This window comes from Pygocentrus nattereri, chromosome 14 (genome assembly GCF_015220715.1).
Source record: "Pygocentrus nattereri isolate fPygNat1 chromosome 14, fPygNat1.pri, whole genome shotgun sequence".
Taxonomy (NCBI): domain Eukaryota; kingdom Metazoa; phylum Chordata; class Actinopteri; order Characiformes; family Serrasalmidae; genus Pygocentrus; species Pygocentrus nattereri.
This window is the reverse complement of record NC_051224.1, coordinates 32,435,895-32,455,076: the sequence shown is the minus strand read 5'-3', so window position 1 is coordinate 32,455,076 and position 19,182 is coordinate 32,435,895. Positions and strand designations below refer to the sequence as shown.

At 40.5% G+C, this 19,182-nt stretch overlaps 2 protein-coding genes across 4 annotated transcripts in view; both read right to left on the bottom strand.

Moving 5' to 3' along the window:
* The window catches only part of sec24b (SEC24 homolog B, COPII coat complex component), a 40,585-nt gene extending 33,876 nt beyond the window's left edge, over positions 1–6,709 (bottom strand). For all 3 annotated transcript variants that reach the window (XM_017709747.2, XM_017709749.2, XM_017709750.2), the window contains exons 1-3: positions 6,420–6,709; positions 2,998–3,657; positions 1,890–2,030 (exon numbers count right to left, since the gene is read on the bottom strand). In XM_017709747.2, the coding sequence (XP_017565236.1) occupies positions 1,890–2,030; positions 2,998–3,657; positions 6,420–6,540 (922 nt within the window). In that variant the 5' untranslated portion in view covers positions 6,541–6,709. The remainder of the gene's footprint in view (positions 1–1,889; positions 2,031–2,997; positions 3,658–6,419) is intronic.
* A 4,497-nt stretch (positions 6,710–11,206) lies between these two features.
* Positions 11,207–18,976, bottom strand: LOC108434541 (LRRN4 C-terminal-like protein). The gene is made up of 2 exons (XM_017709746.2): positions 18,824–18,976; positions 11,207–14,202 (listed from the first exon to the last, which is right to left on the bottom strand). Exon 2 carries the CDS (start codon positions 14,193–14,195, stop codon positions 13,449–13,451), a length of 747 nt encoding a protein of 248 aa, XP_017565235.1. The 5' UTR covers positions 14,196–14,202; positions 18,824–18,976; the 3' UTR covers positions 11,207–13,448.
* Positions 18,977–19,182: the final 206 nt, after the last annotated feature.

The window sequence follows — 19,182 nt, the reverse complement described above, 5'->3', positions numbered from 1 at the left end:
TGTAAGGCTTGGATGCAGCTGCTCGGCCATGGAAACCCATTTCATGAAGCTCTCTATGCTGTTCTTGAGCTAATCTGAGGCCACGTGAAGTTTGGAGGTCTGTAGCGATTGACTCTGCAGAAAGTTGGTGACCTCTGTCATTTTACGTGGCCTACCACTTCGAACTGCTGTTGTTCCTAATCACTTCCACTTTGTTACAATACCACTGACAGCTGACTGTAGAATAGTAGTGAGGAAATTTAATGACTGGACTTGTTGCACAGGTGGCATCCTATCATGGCACCACACTGGAATTCACTGACCTCCTGAGAGCGACCCATTCTTTCACTAATGTTCGTAGTCTGCATGCCTAGGTACTTGGTTTTATATACTATTGACTACACACACAGATCAGGCATAACATTATGACCATTAAGATCATCCATTTTATCAGTTCCACTTACTATATAGGTGCACTTTATAGTTCTACAGACTGCAGTCCATCTGTTTCTCTGCATACTTCGTTAGCCCCCTTTTACCCTGTCCTCCTCTAGTCCTTCATCAGTGGTCACAGGACACTGCCCACAGGACACTGTTGGCTGGATATTTTGGGTTGGTGGACTATTCTCAGTCCAGCAGTGACACTGAGGTGTTTAATTTTAACTTCTTATAGGGAACTACATATAGGGATACACTGTGTCTTATGAAAAGTAGAAGCATACAGACATTATATTTCTCCAATATTGCCCACCTTTAAAAGAGAGAGAGAGAGAGAGAGAGAGAGAGAGAGAGAGAGAGAGAGAGAGAGAGAGAGAGAGAGAGAGAGAGAGAGATTTCATGAAAAAGAAAGTCAGCGTGTGTGAGAAAGCAACGAGAAAGAGTGAGACAGTGACTTTGTAAATGATGGAAAAAGTGATAAAGAAACAAAACGGATGATAAAGCTACAATCAGCTGTTTTATAAGTAGCACTGTGTCAGGATAGTAGTGTTCTGGACAATCAGAAAGTGAAGGGGGAGAGCAACAAGCCTGGGCAGCTAAGGATGCAGGAAGTATGCATGAGACAAGGTCAAAATGAAGAAATGCAAACACCCTCTCCAGACTGCTGGTTCTCAATGCCAATCCTGGAATGCACTGCACTGCTCAGCTCAAAAAAAAACAATTCCACACATTTTTCAAAATTCAAGATAATTAAAATAGTATATATGAGATGACATTTCTGACAAGGGCAAAACTCCTCACCACACTACTGCTTAAAGGTTTAATGAGGCACACCGTGTCATATGTAACCATGGAAAAATCTAATTAAAATGCAAAGATATCCAGGAGTAGCATTTAGATTCCCTGTTCTAGATAAGCCAAGATACCAGATTAGCCTGGATAGAAAAACTACAAAGCTCTTGAGGAAGGGAGGAATGTGGATGGGTCTGCTAGTCTACAGCAGCTCTGGAAGAACGGGTTCAAAAAGATGCGGAATGGACACAAAGATGAAAAGGCATGTGAAGCACGACTATACGGTCTGCAGAAAACCGCTAGACACTTTTTTTTTTTCTTAGCCATCAAAGAATACCACCCTGAGGACATCAACCGTCTTAATGATGGCACAAACACACACATACACGCACAGACATACAGTCATACTGAGCAATGGCAAAACAAAGTAGACAAAAGAACACTAGATGAGAAGTGGGACATGGATGGCAAAAGCATCTGTAACAGCAGGCTTCTGAAACGCCGAGCCCCCGCACTGCACAGCTGCACTCATAAGTAAGCAATTATCTACACTAAATAGAATGAGGTGTGACAGAACAAGAAGCACTGGACTGTGCAGTGCTGCAGGCTTCTAGTGTGGAAGCCTGAAGAAGAGTGGGCAAGCCGAAGGTCTTTCTGGGCTGAGGCTCGGCCAAACTCACCTTGCTGACGAGCTGGTGAAGAATGTGTGGAGGGGGCGCCAGAGGGCGGATGATCTCCGTCAGGACCCTCCGAGACAGGCAGAGCTCTGTTGTAATGTGAGCCAACAGGAGCCTGGGGCTTTTGGTCATAGTGCTGTTGAACTGAGGAGAAACCGGAGAAAAATAAAGTCACTAGATCTGGGTCAGTACTACAATTAAAGAGCCCATATCTTACATTCTTCTTGCATTTATAATGTTTTTTCCCCTTGAGGTGCACTTATGTATGAGTTTACATATCAGGAACAGATGTAATTAATTTTTTTTTACATAACATTTCCTCTCTTTATTCCTTAGAATTGAACAGGCTATCGAGGTTTTAAGACTGATCTACATGAATGATCTCTGTTCTGACTGGCTGTATTGCACATCATTCAAAAAGTAAAGTTTAAGAACTTCAACAACATTTACAAAGTACAAAAAGTCATCTATTTAAAAAAAATGCAAGAGAAACTGTTTTCCATGATACAGCGCCTTCAATTTTTAAATTAAGGTTATATCTTTTCCTTCTTTTACCCGTGCTTTGATATTTATTTATCCGTTATTCCATTATAGGTAACCCATTATAGGTAAATCAGTGCGGATGACTAAAGATATCTCCATCTACAAATCAACAATAAATCATCTTGTATAGCTTCTTCTACATTTGTCTGATACTGATTTTCATAAAAACACAGCCACACAATTTAAGCATTCTTTATTTAATACTACAGTAAAACCACTGTTTTTATTATGTGTACAATATGACATTCTCCACTGATATGCTTTGATTTTTTTTGTCTAATTTTATTACAATTACAAGTTTATAATATGCTTGACATTGACCTAGGACTAGTCTGGCTGACCTCCACAATGTTTTAGTTGCCACTTACTTTAAAATGCTGCAGTAAAATGACAATTTTTTTTATATGTGCATATTAATGCACACTCTGAACAGACAGCTTTTACACATGTGGAAACCTTATGTAAAATAACCATATTATAGTGAATACACTGTGATATTAAGGTCCTCTAACAATTTGTTGTAAACAGAAAACATTCTGATTCTGGTTGAATGCTACAGCTCACATACCTGCGTTTAATTGGCCATTAACTGTGGCTGTTTGGTTGAGGGGCGGGGCTCCGTACCCCTGCTGAGCTGGTGTGGGTGTGGCCCCATTGCCCTGAGTATGCTGCTGCTGCAGCAAAGCACTCTGGGTAGGCGATGGCATCATGGTGGGGATGGGTGGCTGCCCTGCCGCAGTCTGAGATGATCGCAGCGTCCCATACTGGCTGCTGCCAGGGGCGGATGGGTAGGACACAATAGGGTACAGCTGGGTGGCAACATTAGTGCCACTGGATGCGGTAACCAAGTTCGGTTGCTGCTGTTGCCCCTGTGAAATGGTGCTATAGTGTCCATAGTAGTTAGCAGGCACAGAGTAAGGGGCAGGTTGCTGGAAAGACGGCAGTGGGTACTGCTGAGCTCCAGAGACAGGGGGGTTAACAGTGGAGGGTGGATGAACTGGGGTTTGCGAGACTGGGGGAAGTGGGTAAAGAGAGGGTCCTGAGCCCGGTCCTGCTCCAGGCTGCGGGTGGCTGTTGTGGTAGTAGTTAGCACTGTAATCAGTGTTCATCAGGGGGGCCTTGCCTGGCACTGGGGGAGTTTGGGTCGGCACAGAGGGGTAACCCTGCGGAGGGGGTCCAGCATAGTAGTTTGAAGTTGGATACATGGCTGGGTGTGACTGGTCTGGACCTATTAAATGGAAAGAAAACATTCATCACAAAGAAGTAACAAAAAAACAACTTCCATAACAAAAATGAAAAAGCCTTATTACTAATATTCTCTTAAAAAGACCTATGCTGAAGCTTATCAAGACAGCTTTTTAACCTCCTGTCCATAGCCGTGATGTAATAAGGGCTTTCTAATTATTTGAAGAGTGACCCTGTTTTTGAGCTCCCTTCAGTAGCGCACTCTACGCTGAACCATTTTATTCATCACAACCAGCTGAAATATATTCAGATTTGACTTTCGCTGGCAGTCATGTTGACAGACTCCTTATAGATTTCATGATGAAAAAGATGAGTACCATTCAAAACCAGACGAGATGCCAAGAGCGTTTTCATCTGTTGAATGATTGGCAGGGCAAATCATGCGTTTGTACCAGAAATGTTTGGGCCATTTGCCAGTGACGAGCACCTGCTGCTCAATCTGCAGGGCAGACTGCACCAAATCTCACCTCTATGGGTATTAGGATGAGGAATTACATATAAAATCACTAGACAATTTATTAGGTACTACACTCATTGCCCATTTTACCAGACCTACACACCACATAGGTGCATTTTGCATTTCTACAGTTACAGATTGTAGTCTATCTGTGTGCCTGTATAATGTTAGCCTCTATTTATTTAGTTCATCAATGGTCAAGACCCCCACAGGACCACCACTGAGCAGGTATTATTTTGGTGGTGGATCACTCTCAGCACTGAACTGACACTGACATGTAAGCAGTATGTTAGAGTGCATCAGACACAGAAGGGTTAACACCACATCACGGTCACTGCACAGAAAATGATCCACCACCCAAACAATACTTGTTCAGTGGTGGTCCAGTGGGGTCCTGACCATTGATCAAGGGAGTAAAGAAAGGTAAATTATACAGTGAAACAGATGGACTATAGTCTGTAATTACTACAAAGAGATGCCTGATAAATAGTCACTGAGTGTACAAGGTAGGTGTACTTAAAATACTGACTATGAAGGAATCAGATCTGGGCCATATGACTATTTATTGCTTTCTTAATAAGTGACAACTTGTTTTTCTTGTCGTTTACTTAGAAAACACTTACTAGGTGCATTTTTTATTAAAAAGAGACCATATGTACGGTGCACATGGATTTAATACAGCACAGTATGTGTAAATGTAGACCACAAATAAATTGATTTATAGCGTTTAACAGTAATTTGAAGTTGTTGCACTGCTTTGTCTCTTATAACCTGTGACAAAACAAATATAGTGACATCATATGTCATAAACTTGCAGATGTATCATTATATTACATTACGCCAGATCACCCAGCTCTAACAAAACGCTGAATACAAATAACTGGACTCAGTTTAGTCTGCTCTAACTTTAACATAGCAGAAAATAAAAGTCTCAAATTCTTTCTGACATATCGTGTTACTACATTTTGCCACCTCTACACTGTGATGTATACCATGAAAACGTAGTGAACTATCGTGATATCATGTGTTGACCATATCGCCCGTCACTAGAAGAAAGCAGCTTCACATGTAACGTGGAAGACCTTTGAACAGTGATAAGAATGGGGACATTTAAGAGAATACAGCTAATCCCAGCCCAGCCTCCTCAGACAGGAAAGGTCTTTGGTTAGGAACCTTGGACACTAATCAAGGCATTTTGACATGCGTTCTTCGAAAGTGACCAAAACTTCATTTTTCCCGATCTAGGATCAGAGCACACTGAAGCGGTTTATCTCCGGCGTTAAAGGGAACAGCAGCTAAACGTGGAACGTTACCTGACCATAGAGATTAACTAGCTAGGTTAACTTCCCCTACACCAAAAAATGACTAATTTTATACATGTAGGAATTATATACACTTTCGAAAATGTCAATGATAAAAATTATAGCCAAAATGTGCCCGTTTAGACAGGAGACATCACATAAAATATTTAACAAGAACATTGCAGTGAGCTACCGCTGCTAAACTAGCCAGCTAGCTAAGCTAACCTAAAGAGCTTAGCTTAGGTTGGCTAACACAGCGAGCTAAGCCAGCTAGCTAAATTACAGATCGTAGTACCCGATTAAACCATCATATAAATGTATTTACAAATGTGTCGGCTTAGTGTTGTGCGTCTTTAGCGACTATCTTCATTACTAATAACGTTACTCATGTGGCTAGTTAAGTTATGCCCCTCGTAACTGTATGTAAAGCATTCATGCCAGTAAAGCTCAGTAAACTGAGAACTAACGTTACTTTAACGTGTCGTCTATCCAACATAACACGTCAGTAATATCTGTTCTGGCGTTATATTTAAGACTTGTCCACCGTTGGATGTTTAAAATCCAGAGTTTCAGCGCCAGCTAGAAAAGCGTAAGCAGCAACACCCCGAAATCAGTTCTCTAACGTTAGCTAGCTTAGCTGACACCACAGTCACTAATTTTCATAACGACTAACGTTAAAAGAACAAATACAAAGTCACGCAGCTATGTTCTTTAAAAACCATCGACCTATAACATCCCCAACCTAACAACGAAAAATGTCAGCTCTCCCAACGGAACTTAAGCTGGCTTCCTATTCGCCAGCTGCTTGTTCGATCTGTCCCGTTCTACCTTAAATGGTGCAGCTGTTCCATTCCTGCGGACGGAGGGACCAAACGTAACTGTCGCGCCATTTAAGGTGGAACGGAAAAACTCAAATAAGAAGCTGGCGGATAGGAAGCCGAACCCGTTATCTTAGCATAGCTTAGCTACACTCCGCTAATCCCGTACCGTTTCGGTGAGGAGGAGGAGGATGATGTTGATGAAGCGCCGCAGCTCCGTTCTGCGTTGGGTTCATGCCGTAATTATGGACAGACGAGTTAAGATTGTTTGTATAACCCGGCGTTGACATCCTCAGTCAGCTGGCTGTATGAGTGCCGGATTTAGCTACATATATCTGGGGGGGAATAAACACACATAAAACGCGGTTTCAGTGGGTCGGAGTTTCCATTAAAGCCGCTTTAGCTCTTCAGCTGGAGGAGGATCTGACAGTCATTTACCGTCACAGCGCTCATCTGCGCAGACCGAGCGGCAGCGAACTGAGGCCTCGCTCGGTTTTTTTCAAAGTAAAAGTACTGAAATGAACGCTGGAGATAAGCAGAACGACATGAAGTTCCTTATCGCGGTTGAAATGCTAATTAAAAATTCAGGACTGGAAAACGTACAGAGAAACTGTGCTTGAGTGAAAGCACTGTGGGTACTGTGACAAATTAATTACTCAATTAAAAAAGTTTGGAGTAAAAATTAGATTATTTCTTAACTTTTACCTACTTACTTTTTACTTGAATTTAACTATTTTTTTGGCATGTGATGACTTATCGGCAGTTTCGGTTCTCCGTTTCCACGGATGTGGACAGTTTTATTCATTTTCATGTGGCTGAATATTTGAATAAAAAATACAATCATATACACAACAGCTCAATAAGCAAAAGACAAATCTGCTGGACTTTTAGATTTGTAATAAGTGCCTGGAAGGTCTAAATAAAATTATAAGGAGTAAAGAAGTATGCTTTTTTATTGGGAACGTAAAGACAATAGTACAAGTGTTACATTTCAATCATTCTTTCCTAAAGTACAAATCTTCTAAAACTAATGATAAAGTGCAATACATGTATAGGTGCAGCGTGTAAGTGCACAATTACAGACTGTAATCCATCCGTTTCTCTGTGTATGTTGTTAGCCCTTTTTACACTGTTCTAACATCTGTGCAATACAGATCTTATGCGACTCTTATTTTTATTATTATTATTATTATTATTATTTTGTTGTAAATAGTCTAGAGATTTAACTTTAATTTTTATTATTTATAATGTTTATAATGTTTGTACTGAGTGCCTTACTTCTATTACTCTGCTGCTGTAATACTGTGAATTTCCCCGCTGTGGGACTAATAAAGGATTATCTTATTTTATCTTATCTTATCTTGAATGGTCATGACCCCACCTCTGTAGCTACGCAGTTTGTATTGGTCATCCTCTAGTCCTTCATCAGGACGCTGTTGGTGGGATATTTTTGGTTGGTGGACTATTCTCAGTCCAGCAGTGACACTAAGGTGTTTAAAAACCTGTGTCTGATACACTCGTACCAGCGCAACACACGCTGCAAAGTGCATCTGTATGGTGAGTGGAGTTAATGTAACGGAAACACACACACACACACACACACACACACACACACACACACACACACACATATATATATATATGTATGTGTGTGTGTGTGTGTGTGTGTGTGTGTGTGTGTGTGTGTGTGTGTGTGTGTGTGCGCGCGCGCGTATAGAAACTTTTATTATGAAATATGAGCTTGACCATGTAATATCTCGTCTTCTTCCACTGTTCTGATTGAACTAGTCTTCTGCGTTTAGGGTCTCCAAAACAGTTCATTTTTCGGGAAATGCTTCAGTTTTTACCTGAAATAATTCGTTCTCTAACCATCTTTCTCTTTGACCATTGGCATAATATTTAGACTGAGCCTCTCTCTCTCTCTCTCTCTCTCTCTCTCTCCCTCTCTCTCTGTCTCTCCCCCCCTCCCCCTCTCTCTCTCTGTCTCTTTCTCTCCCCCTCTCTCTCCCCTCTCTCTCTCTCCCCCCCTCTCACTCTCTGTCTCTTTCTCTCCCCTCTCTCTCTCTTTCTCTCTCTCTCACTGTCTCTTTCTCCCGCCCTCTCTATTTCTCTCTCTCTCTCTCTCTCTCTCTCTCTCTCTCTCTCTCTCTCTCTCTCTCTCTCTCTCTCTCTCTCACTTCCCCATCCCCGCCTCGCTCTCTCTCTGTCGTTTAAATGTGGGGATTAAATCCAGTGTACAAAAATTCATGAGGTTACGCTTAAAATTTTCATTTGAACAGCCTGTCGTTTGTGATATTGTATGCTATATATGACATATCATGTTCCCGTTTGCTGATGATACGAGATTACTCTCATCCCCCGAGACTGAGGTGGAAGCACTGCGCAGTGTGTCTGACAAACCAGCAGAGGCCGCTAGTTCCACAATTTGTACATTTTATTCCGTATTTCGCTCTCAATTTTCCGGGAAATGCTTCAATCTATACCTGAAATAATTCGCTCTATTCTTTAACCTTCTTTGTCTTTGACATTTGACATAATCGCTCTCTCTCTCTCTCTCTCTCTCTCTCTCTCTCTCTCTCTCTCTCTCTCTCTCTCTCTCTCTCTTAGCTTAGTTCATTTCAGTGAAATTCAGTAAGCTTTAGTGGAAATTTAAATGACCATATTTATAAATACGTATTGTCATCAATGTAATAAGGAATAATAACTCTCAAATTCATTTAATAATAATAATAATAATAAGAAGAAGAAGAAGAAGAAGAAGAAGGAAAAGAAGAAGAATAGATACAATGAATTGGTAGCGTAAAAGAAACGTGAAAGAACAGCACTTCATCACCTGCGCTAGAGCTGCTTCTGCTAACTTTATCACTTCACTGGATTTGTTTCTGCTAATGTCATCACCTGAACTGAACTGAGTTAGAGCGGAGACTGCGAGCCAGGCCGTCTCGTCCAACATCAGTGTCTGACCTCACAAATGCACTTCTCGAAGAACGGTCAAATATTCCCATAAACACACTCCTAACCCTTGTGGAAAGTCTTCCCAGAAGAGTTGAAGCTGTTATAGCTGCAAAGGGGGGGCCAACATCACACTAAACCCTATGGATTAAGAGTGGGATCTCACTCAATTTCATATGTGTGTGAAGGCAGATGAGCGAACTGTTAACTTCATCTCCTGCACTGGATCTGTTTCTGCTAACTTCATCACCTACACTGGATCTGTTTCTGCTAACTTCATCACCTGCACTAGAGCTGCTTCTGTTAACTCTGTTGCTTCACTGGATCTGATTCTGCTAACTTCATCCCCTGAACTGAACTGAGTTCTGCTGAGACTATGACCTGCACTGGAACTGTTTCCACTCACTCCAACGCCTGCACCATCATCTATATAAGGAAAGATATAAGAAATTTCTGTAACCAGTTACTCACAGGGAGGGACTGTGCGGTGTTAGCGTAATTGACTGAACTAATTCTCATGTGCTTGTTTTCCATTCGTACTGTCAGACACATTCTTCTCCGCATTCATGTCTGACCTCACAAATGCACTTCTGGAAGAACGGTCAAAAATTCCCATAAACACACTCCTAACCCTTGTGGAAAGTCTTCCCAGAAGAGTTGAAGCTGTTATAGCTGCAAAGGGGGGCCAGCATCACACTAAACCCTATGGATTAAGAGTGGAATCTCACTCAATTTCATATGTGTGTGAAGGCAGATGAGCGAACTGCTAACTTCATCTCCTGCACTGGATCTGTTTCTGCTAACTTCATCACCTACACTGGATCTGTTTCTGCTAACTTCATCATCTACACTGGATCTGTTTCTGCTAACTTCATCACCTGCACTGGATCTGTTTCTGCTTCATCACCTGCACTGGATCTGTTTCTGCTTCATCACCTACACCCCTACACTGGATCTGTTTCTGCTCTCTATCGCTTCACTGGATCTGTTTCTGCTAACTTCATCACCTACACTGGAACTGTTTCTGCTAACTTCATCATCTACACTGGATCTGTTTCTGCTAACTTCATCATCTACACTGGATCTGTTTCTGCTAACTTCATCATCTACACTGGATCTGTTTCTGCTAACTTCATCATCTACACTGGATCTGTTTCTGCTAACTTCATCACCTACACTGGATCTGTTTCTGCTAACTTCATCATCTACACTGGATCTGTTTCTGCTAACTTCATCATCTACACTGGATCTGTTTCTGCTAACTTCATCACCTGCACTGGATCTGTTTCTGCTAACTTCATCACCTGCACTGGAACTGTTTCTGCTTCATCACCTGCACTGGATCTGTTTCTGCTTCATCACCTACACTGGATCTGTTTCTGCTTCATCACCTACACTGGATCTGTTTCTGCTTCATCACCTGCACTGGATCTGTTTCTGCTTCATCACCTACACTGGATCTGTTTCTGCTAACAGCTGAGATTATGACTTGCACTGGATCTGATTCTGCTAACTTCATCACCTGAACTGAACTGAGTTCTGCTGAGACTATGACCTGCACTGGAACTGTTTCCACTCACTCCAACGCCTGCACCATCATCTATATAAGGAAAGATATAAGAAATTTCTGTAACCAGTTACTCACAGGGAGGGACTGTGCGGTGTTAGCGTAATTGACTGAACTAATTCTCATGTGCTTCCATTCATACTGTCAGACACATTCTTCTCCGCATTCATGCTCACGCTCTTCACTGACCTCATAAAAAGAGGAAGTGATGCAAGCTTTGGATAATGCCTACTGTTCAAACTCACACACCTACTGAATGACTGACACACAGCGTAGGTGCAGTTAATTTACACCCCCACACCAACAGCTTCAGGCATATGGAAATATCCAGAGTCAGATATGGTGATTTACAATCACAGAGAAAATACATCATCTTCATACACGAAAAAGATACACAGAATAGAGAGTAAGAGAAAAAACAAAGACAAATCAAAAGATAGAGTAACATGATTTTTAATGAAATTGGAAAGGAAGTATTAGCAAAGCAGGTACTGAAGTACTGAAATAAGTACTAATGGGCAAATGTTGATGCCTAAATGATGAAGGTAGAAAAAAAAAAACTATTAATTTCTCTTGAGAATTTCAGATCAATCACCAAAAAAGCTCAGATAAAGATTACAGCTGGGTATCAAAATGAACTTTTATACCAAAAGTACTTCAGTACTACTGAATATTGAAGTACTTCATGATTAATTTCTATACCTAAATCTCACTCTTTTAAGCGCCCATGAGTCGTAAATCATTATTACATCTTCTGTTTATTCCCTAAAATAAACAGCCTTTAAGACTGATGATCAATATGTAAATGACATCTGTTGTGATTGGCTGCCGTGTATTGGGGTGAAACACTCTTTATAACTTCTGAGTGAATGTGCATGGCTAAACTGCAGATATATGTAAATGAGTCTGTGACCCCAGAAAAAAATATTGAATTTAAAACAGGCTGTTTTTGCAGCTTTGTTTGTATATGTGGACGGTATGGACTGGGAATTGAACAGTATATTTTTAACTTTAACAGTGTTTAACTCCTTTATTAAAAAAAAAAAAATCAAGAAGTTTAAAAAATTAAAACACAATTGAAATTTTAAACTCACAATAGAAATCATTTCAGTCTGACAAACACAGTTAAATACAATTTTATCTTAAAATGTTAGTTGTGTCAAAACATAATTGACAGTTCTGTGCATCTACACAACTTTCAAACTGTACAACTAATACTCTATAAAACCCTAAAGAAGCGCCAGGCTTCCCTGGTGCTCCAGCACCATTAGTTGAATTAAACATTAAAAAAAAAAAACGGTACACATTTATTATTAAAACTGTTTTGAAACATGTGGAGCATGTAGAGTAACTTCCTGTAGGTGTGTGATGGGCCTAAAGCAGTTTTTCAATACAGGGCAAAAGTTTGGAAGCAACACTGACTGTATAAAATTACTTCAACTGTGAAAACTGGCTTTAAAGTCTTCTTCTTCTCATTTTGTTCTGCTTCGGCTGATTGCCCGGCAGGGTTTTATTTCAGTTCTAATCAGATCCACCTAAATCCACCATTCACAATGCTCCTGAAGCCTTGGTTAACTCATACAGCCATGTCTGGTTTCCTAGACTTGGATTAGGCCTAGTCTTAGTTTAAATTGTGGTTGTGATGAATCACCTTTAGTCTAGGCTTAGGCTTAGGTTTTTGCCATATAATAGAGTAGAGTAAGAGTACAGCCCAGTAAACCAGTGAAATGTTTCAGAAGAACTGGATGTCAATAAGCATGTTTTGTATTGAGTGCCTGAACTTTGGAAACACAAATACAGTGTTTTAGGGGTGTGCACTCTTCTGAAGAGCTGGCCAACCCTTTTACACAGTAGCCATTAAATGCTACCTGTTTTGCAGCAGTGGACTGGTAGTTCTAACTCCTCCTCTTTCGCACCCCATTGCTCCCTCGCAGCTCAACGCTTCAAACACAGTGATACAGTGTCCTAGGTAAACTGATAACAATATTTATTTCATTGCATTAATTAAAAAATATCTGAATGAGAAATGGCCACTAGGGGGCCTGCAGAAAGAAGCTACACTTCCAGTCATCATTTATGGCAGTCGCTGTAGGCAGAGCTTTCCTGTTTTCCTTGCGATTTTGTTCGTTTCCTTTAATAAACTTATTTTTTCACCTACAGTTCGTTTCGTTTTCAGGTCATTTTTGTGATAGTAAATATTCTCAGCATAAAGATTACATTTAAATGCATTTAACATGTTTTGTTATGATGGTGTTTTGTGTTTCCGTTACCTAGGCCACTCTTACCTAGGCCACTCTTTTATCCCTGTAGGCTATATAAAGACTTGCATATGTGCATAAGTTGGTGTAAGTTCTAAAGGAGTGGTTCTAATGCTGACTAATCATTATAATGTGAAGTAATTGGTATAATTAACTCTAGTAAACAATAACACCATAAGAGTGCAACCAGTGCCTCCATACTTTTGGCCTGTTTTGCATGTGCTCAGTCATTCACACAATGGTGCAACACATTATTTAACTTCTTAGTAGTGCTCTGGTCTACTCTTTATTATTCCATGTTAGCTTGTCTTTAATGTCCTGAAACATTCCCTAACTGTCTCGCCCCTTTCACTGGCCAATCACAGTGCTCCATCATTCATTCAGTCCATCACTGCATCTTTACTGACCCTCTCCTGTCCAATCAGATTGTCTCGCTAGCACTGTATGAGGGATTCCTGAGCCCCTCCCCATCCAAAGTCCCTGCTTTCTTGCAAGATTTCCGTCTCCACAGTAACAGCGCAGCCAATGAGAGCAGTACAAGGAAGCCAACGCACCCCATGATTACTCCTGACATGAGGGCAGCCTGGCTGGTCTGTTGTGGCTCAAAGCGAGCGCATGACCTGTCGTTCTTGACACTGAACCCAGCATTGTTGATGGCCACAACACACACCCGGGACCCAAACTTCAGTCCCTGGATCGTTGCATTCCGGGAAGACTCTGAAAAAACTGGCCCATCTTCGTCGTCCATCACCACCTTGTAGTGCGTTATGGCAGAGAGCGGGGCGCACCAGTAGACCTCCACTTCCCCAGATGCCCTCTGCTTCAACTCCCGCAGCTGCGGGGATTCAGGGACCTGATCCAGGCCTGTAAGCCCAGGACAGTAGCACTTGGTCTGGGCAGAGAGTTCAAAGCAGGGAACATCCTGCACCACACAGAGGTCATACTCACACTGCTGTGGGGTGAATCGGGCAGTGGTTAACCGAGGAAGACTAGAGTTAGGCTTGGGCTGAGGGGTTTCTTCATTGTAGTCATCATAATCACCTCCAATGTAGATGATGTGAGTTTTTGTTAATGAAGGTTGAGACGCTAAGGGACTCACAGTGGCGGCCCACAGGATGTCCACCATGAAGGTCATCAGGAAGAGGGTGAAGTTTGATGCCAAAATCATTGTGAATCTGTAAAAGACATGAAACGTTGGTTGAGGGATATTTTAACATGTTCCATTTATATGGCTTATGTACCAAGAATAGTCATAATACCTTTTACATGACTATTTATCCTGTCAAATTAAACTGGCTGTTTGTATTATTGTACCTTTAGGACTAGTTATGTAAATGACCTCTGTTTAAGACAAATAACGCACATCACATTCCATTCAAATCTTCGGGAATGCTGGAAAAAATCTACTTTATCCACTACTTTCAGATGTGTTCGTCTCTTGGGCCCAATCTCATTTCACCCCTTGCCACTACCACTTAGCCCTTAGCCCTCTGTTTAACGTCTAGGGTTAGGGTGTCCCAATTTTTGTCGAGATAGAAGGGTAGGGGAAAGTGTTAGGGCTACATGGCCCTCCAATTAGAGGTTTTTCAGAGGCACACTCCAAACGGATGTCGTTTCAATGTATAATGTATTATAGCAAAAAAAAAATTGTTATAAGTATGCTAATGTCTCGGTAGCTAGCTAGCTAATTTTCCCGTTCCACCTGAAATAGTCTAGTAGTACTGACGCCTGAAGCTCCAGAATGTAACTGCTGGACTTGGTGGACTTGGTGACATGGAGGCCGTCAAAATAACAGTTATATAACACTCGTATTGTTTCTATAACATAGAGCTTGCATTTACACTGCACAACACCAAATGTTGTCTGTGATATTTTAACAGTCCTCTTGGTTGCTCTTCTGAACAGCAGTTTTGCCATGAAGAAGAAAAGGAAGGATTTAAAATTTTTTTCATATGAATCAAAACCCACATTAGCCAGAGAAACCAACCTTCCTCTTATCCCAGGCTGAGTACGTTGAAGTCAGTGTAAATGGAAAATGACGTATTTTCCTTCCATACCGTACTTACAGTTATACAGCAGTTTCGACAATACAATCAAATTGGTTGAGAGGCATTCTACCGATGCTTAATGAAAAGAATCCAATTCAGCCAACAAGACGGGCTGTGAAATGCTGTAACAAAATGACGTTCAAGATAGTCTGGCAAATATTGAAAAAGCTGAGCTGAACCTGATATTGTGACAGCTTTTTGGCTCTATGTACCACTTTTTGTGGTGGACAGAATTGCAGGAATATTAAACTTTTGCCAGAATATTACATTATTAAAGCACATTTGCTTTTCTCTTTTCTACATTTTGTTCCATTAAAGCAATGAAATGCAGAAGGCTGTGTTTTATTGCGGGTCACATCATAGCTGTGATGATCTACTGTACTCGCCTTCAGCTCGTGCCAGCATCTGAATTACAGCCATGATGTTATTTTTCCCTTCCCACTTGATGTAAACCAAACCCAGAATAAGCTTTATGTGGGTATTTTGATGAAATATTTTTTTTAAATAGATCCCATAACACAGCTTTGTGATTTGTCTAGATACTTAAAATATATGGTTCTTCATAAAAATAAGGTTCTTTGGTAAAGAAAATTGTTCTATATGAACCAAGAACACTCAAAAAAAACATTTGCATGATTAAATGGTTCTTTGCTTCATGTGATGGTTCTTTTGATTAATGGAAAATGTGCTACACACTTAACATGATGGTTCCTTAAGGGTTTTTTAGTAAATAAAATAGTTCTATATAGAACAATAAACATTCAAAGAACCCTTTGCATGATTAAAAAGTTCCTCACATCATGAAAGTGTTTTTCAGACTGTTGGAGAATGTGCTGTAGATATCTAGATGCATGTAGGTTCTATATAGATTTTTTTTAAAAGGATTCTATAAAGCACCAAAAAGGGTTCTTCTATTGTCATAATGTAAGGCTTGTTAAAAAAGAAGAACCCCTATAGAACCCTTTGCAAAAAATTCTATATAGAACCATCTACAGTGCATTCTCCATCAATCTGAAGATTGCTTTCACGATGTAAAGAGCACTTTATGCATGCAAAGGGTTCTTTGAGTGTTCATGTTTATATATTGTACCGTTTTCTTTACTAAATAATCCACTGAAGAACTGTAATTTTAAGTGTGCATAAGTGGTGCTTTATAGAACCTTTTTGAAAAGGTTTAAGCTTGACTTTGTAGCAAAAAGAAGAACCATCTTCAGCACATTTTCCATCAATCTGAAGAACAATTTCAAGGTGCAAATAACCCATTAATTATGCAAAGTGGTTCTTTAAGAGTTCATGGTTCTATATAGAACCATTTTGTTTACTAAAGAACCCCTAAAGAACCATCTTTTTTAAGAGTGTAGGGTTTCCTGAAAGATTTCAGTTCTTCAAAGAACTATTTTTGTGAATGTGCAAGTGGGAAGAACTTTTAGAAATTTTAGAAATTCAGATCTTCACAAATTTACATCTTTTCCCAGTTAAGGGTTCCTAAATGGTTCTTGGCTTGGATGTACAGTTCTAGGGAAAAATACTGGTAAAAAACCTTTATATTATATATTTATATAATGTAGAAGCTCTGTTCCAATTGTTTTTTCCAAGAACTGTACTTCCAAACCAAGAATGTTTTAGGAACCTATACTTATAAGAATGAAATTGATATTACAACCCCAATTCCAATGAAGTTGGGACGTTGTGTAAAACATAAATAAAAACAGAATAGGATGATTTGCAAACCCTTTTCAACCTATATTCAATTGAATACACTACAAAGACAAGATATTTAATGTTCAAACAGATACATTTTATTGTTTTTTTGCAAATCACTCATTTTGAATTTGATGCCTGCAACATGTTCCAAAGAAGTTGGGACAGGGGCAACAAAATACTGGGAAAGTTGAGGAATGCACTGCATTAAAAACCCACATCATTCTGTAACGGATATTACCACATGGGCTCAGGAACACTTCAGAAAACCACTGTCAGTGAACACAGTTCATCGCTCCATCTACAAGTGCAAGTTAAAACTCTGCCAAGCAAAGCAAAAGCCACATATCAACAACACACAGAAACGCCGCCGGCTTCTCTGGGCCCGAGCTCATCTGAGATGGACTGACGCAAAGTGGAAAAGTGTCCTGTGGTCTAACATTGTCGGTCTCAATTTGTTTTTGGAAATCGTGGACGTCGTGACCTCCGGGCCAGTCCAATCCGGCCACTGTCCGGATTGTTATCAGCGCAAAATTCAAAAGCCAGCATCTCTGATGGTCTTAGTGACCATGACATGGGTAACTTGCACATCTGTAAAGGCACCATTAATGCTGAAAGGTTTTGGAGCAACATATGCTGCCATCCAAGCAACGACTTTTTCAGGGACGTCCTGCTTATTTCAGCAAGACAATGCCAAGCCACATTCTGCATGTGTTACAACAGCGTGGCTTCATAGTAAAAGAGTACGGGTACTAGACTGGCCTGCCTGCAGTCCAGACCTGTCTCCCATTGAAAATGTGTGGCGCATTATGAAGCGGAAAATATGACAACGGAGACCCCGGACTGTTGAACAATTGAAGTTGTACATCAAACAAGAATGGGACAGAATTCCACCCACAAAGCTTCAACAATTAGTGTCCTCAGTTCCCAAACGCTTATTGGGTGTTGTTAAAAGGAAAAAGGCATTGACATTAGGATACCACTTTAAAATAAGACTATCCTTACAAAGGGTTGATAACTTGTTTAAAATGAGTGTATTAATGGTTATTAATTAGATTAAAATAAAGACCTTAAAATCATTAATAAGCAGTTATAACTCATGAATAACGAGGACAATGGTAACCTGTTGTTTGCCTAATAGTGAACCTCATTCATTTAGACATATAAACCTTAAATTTTGATGTTTACTGATCTTATTTTCTCTTCTCCATCAGTCAGCACTGAACCTGTCAGCCTCATCACAAATTCTTCCCCGTTAGCTATTACAACTCACTTTTCATTAATGTGTTATAACTGCTTATTTATGATTTTTAAAGTGTTTATGACCAAGCTAATAACCATTAACTCATTTGAAACCATTCATAAACACTTTATAAGGGTATTATTATTTGGTAGTAGTACCGGAATTAGTTTTAATCAGTTGATCCTACTGTAAATACCAATAAATTATTTATTGATTATCTTAATATTCAGAGTCCCTTGGATGATTTTACAACATATTACAATCTATCGCAACACACCCAACTCAAGCCAAGTCAAGCTCTATTCATGTTTCTCCCACCTACACTCACTGAAAGCAGCCCTCTGGGTGGTAATATGTCCTTGAGTATTGACCACAGACATGGAACTTTCTGTTCCCATAGATGGAAAGACACACACAGTAAACACTGGAGTCTATTCTTACTCCCTGCAGCACTCCGGCCAGCTTCTCAAGACATACTTCTTCCTGGAACCCCTTCTGGCTCCGAGCCAGACTGTTTCTGTGGGAACCTGGCTAAACACCAGGTCCACATGGGGGGAAAGATCTACCAATTTGTGTTGAAAAAGTTTAAAGCCATTCATTAATTTGACCAAACGTTTACAAGAAGGCCATGAATGTAGTGGCAATGGTGCTGCTGTGTATGTTGGCTAACAGATAAGAAACGTTAAGCCTCACTCACAGAATAAAATTTACACTTTTTAAATGCCCTTGATCTCTGTTACCATCGTTGTCATGGCAACCTGTCACTGTACCAGTAGGACAGGAGCGAGAAAGCCATATGCGTACCTGTATAAAATGTGTGGTCCTCTCTAGCGCAGCCCGTCCTTTCAAGCGTCTCGTACTTCAGTTCTGTCTTCTGTTTCTGAGGCGCACTCGTCTTCCACCTTCCTCTTTTCTTCTCGCTGAAAAGAGTGTCCCCTCCCTCTGTACAGCCCCATCCTCCTCCATGCACGCCTGACTCCCTGCTACTGCTTGCTCTCTCTCTCTCTCTCTCTCTCTCTTTTCATCTCCCTTCATCTAGCTCACTTTTTTCTTTCTTTCTCCTTCGCTTTCTTTTACTGGCAGCTGGGGGCAAGCAGTTTGGGGTCTTTTGTTCCCGCATGTTGATGTCTTTTAGTCGCGAAGACATGTCCCAGCACTGTGAA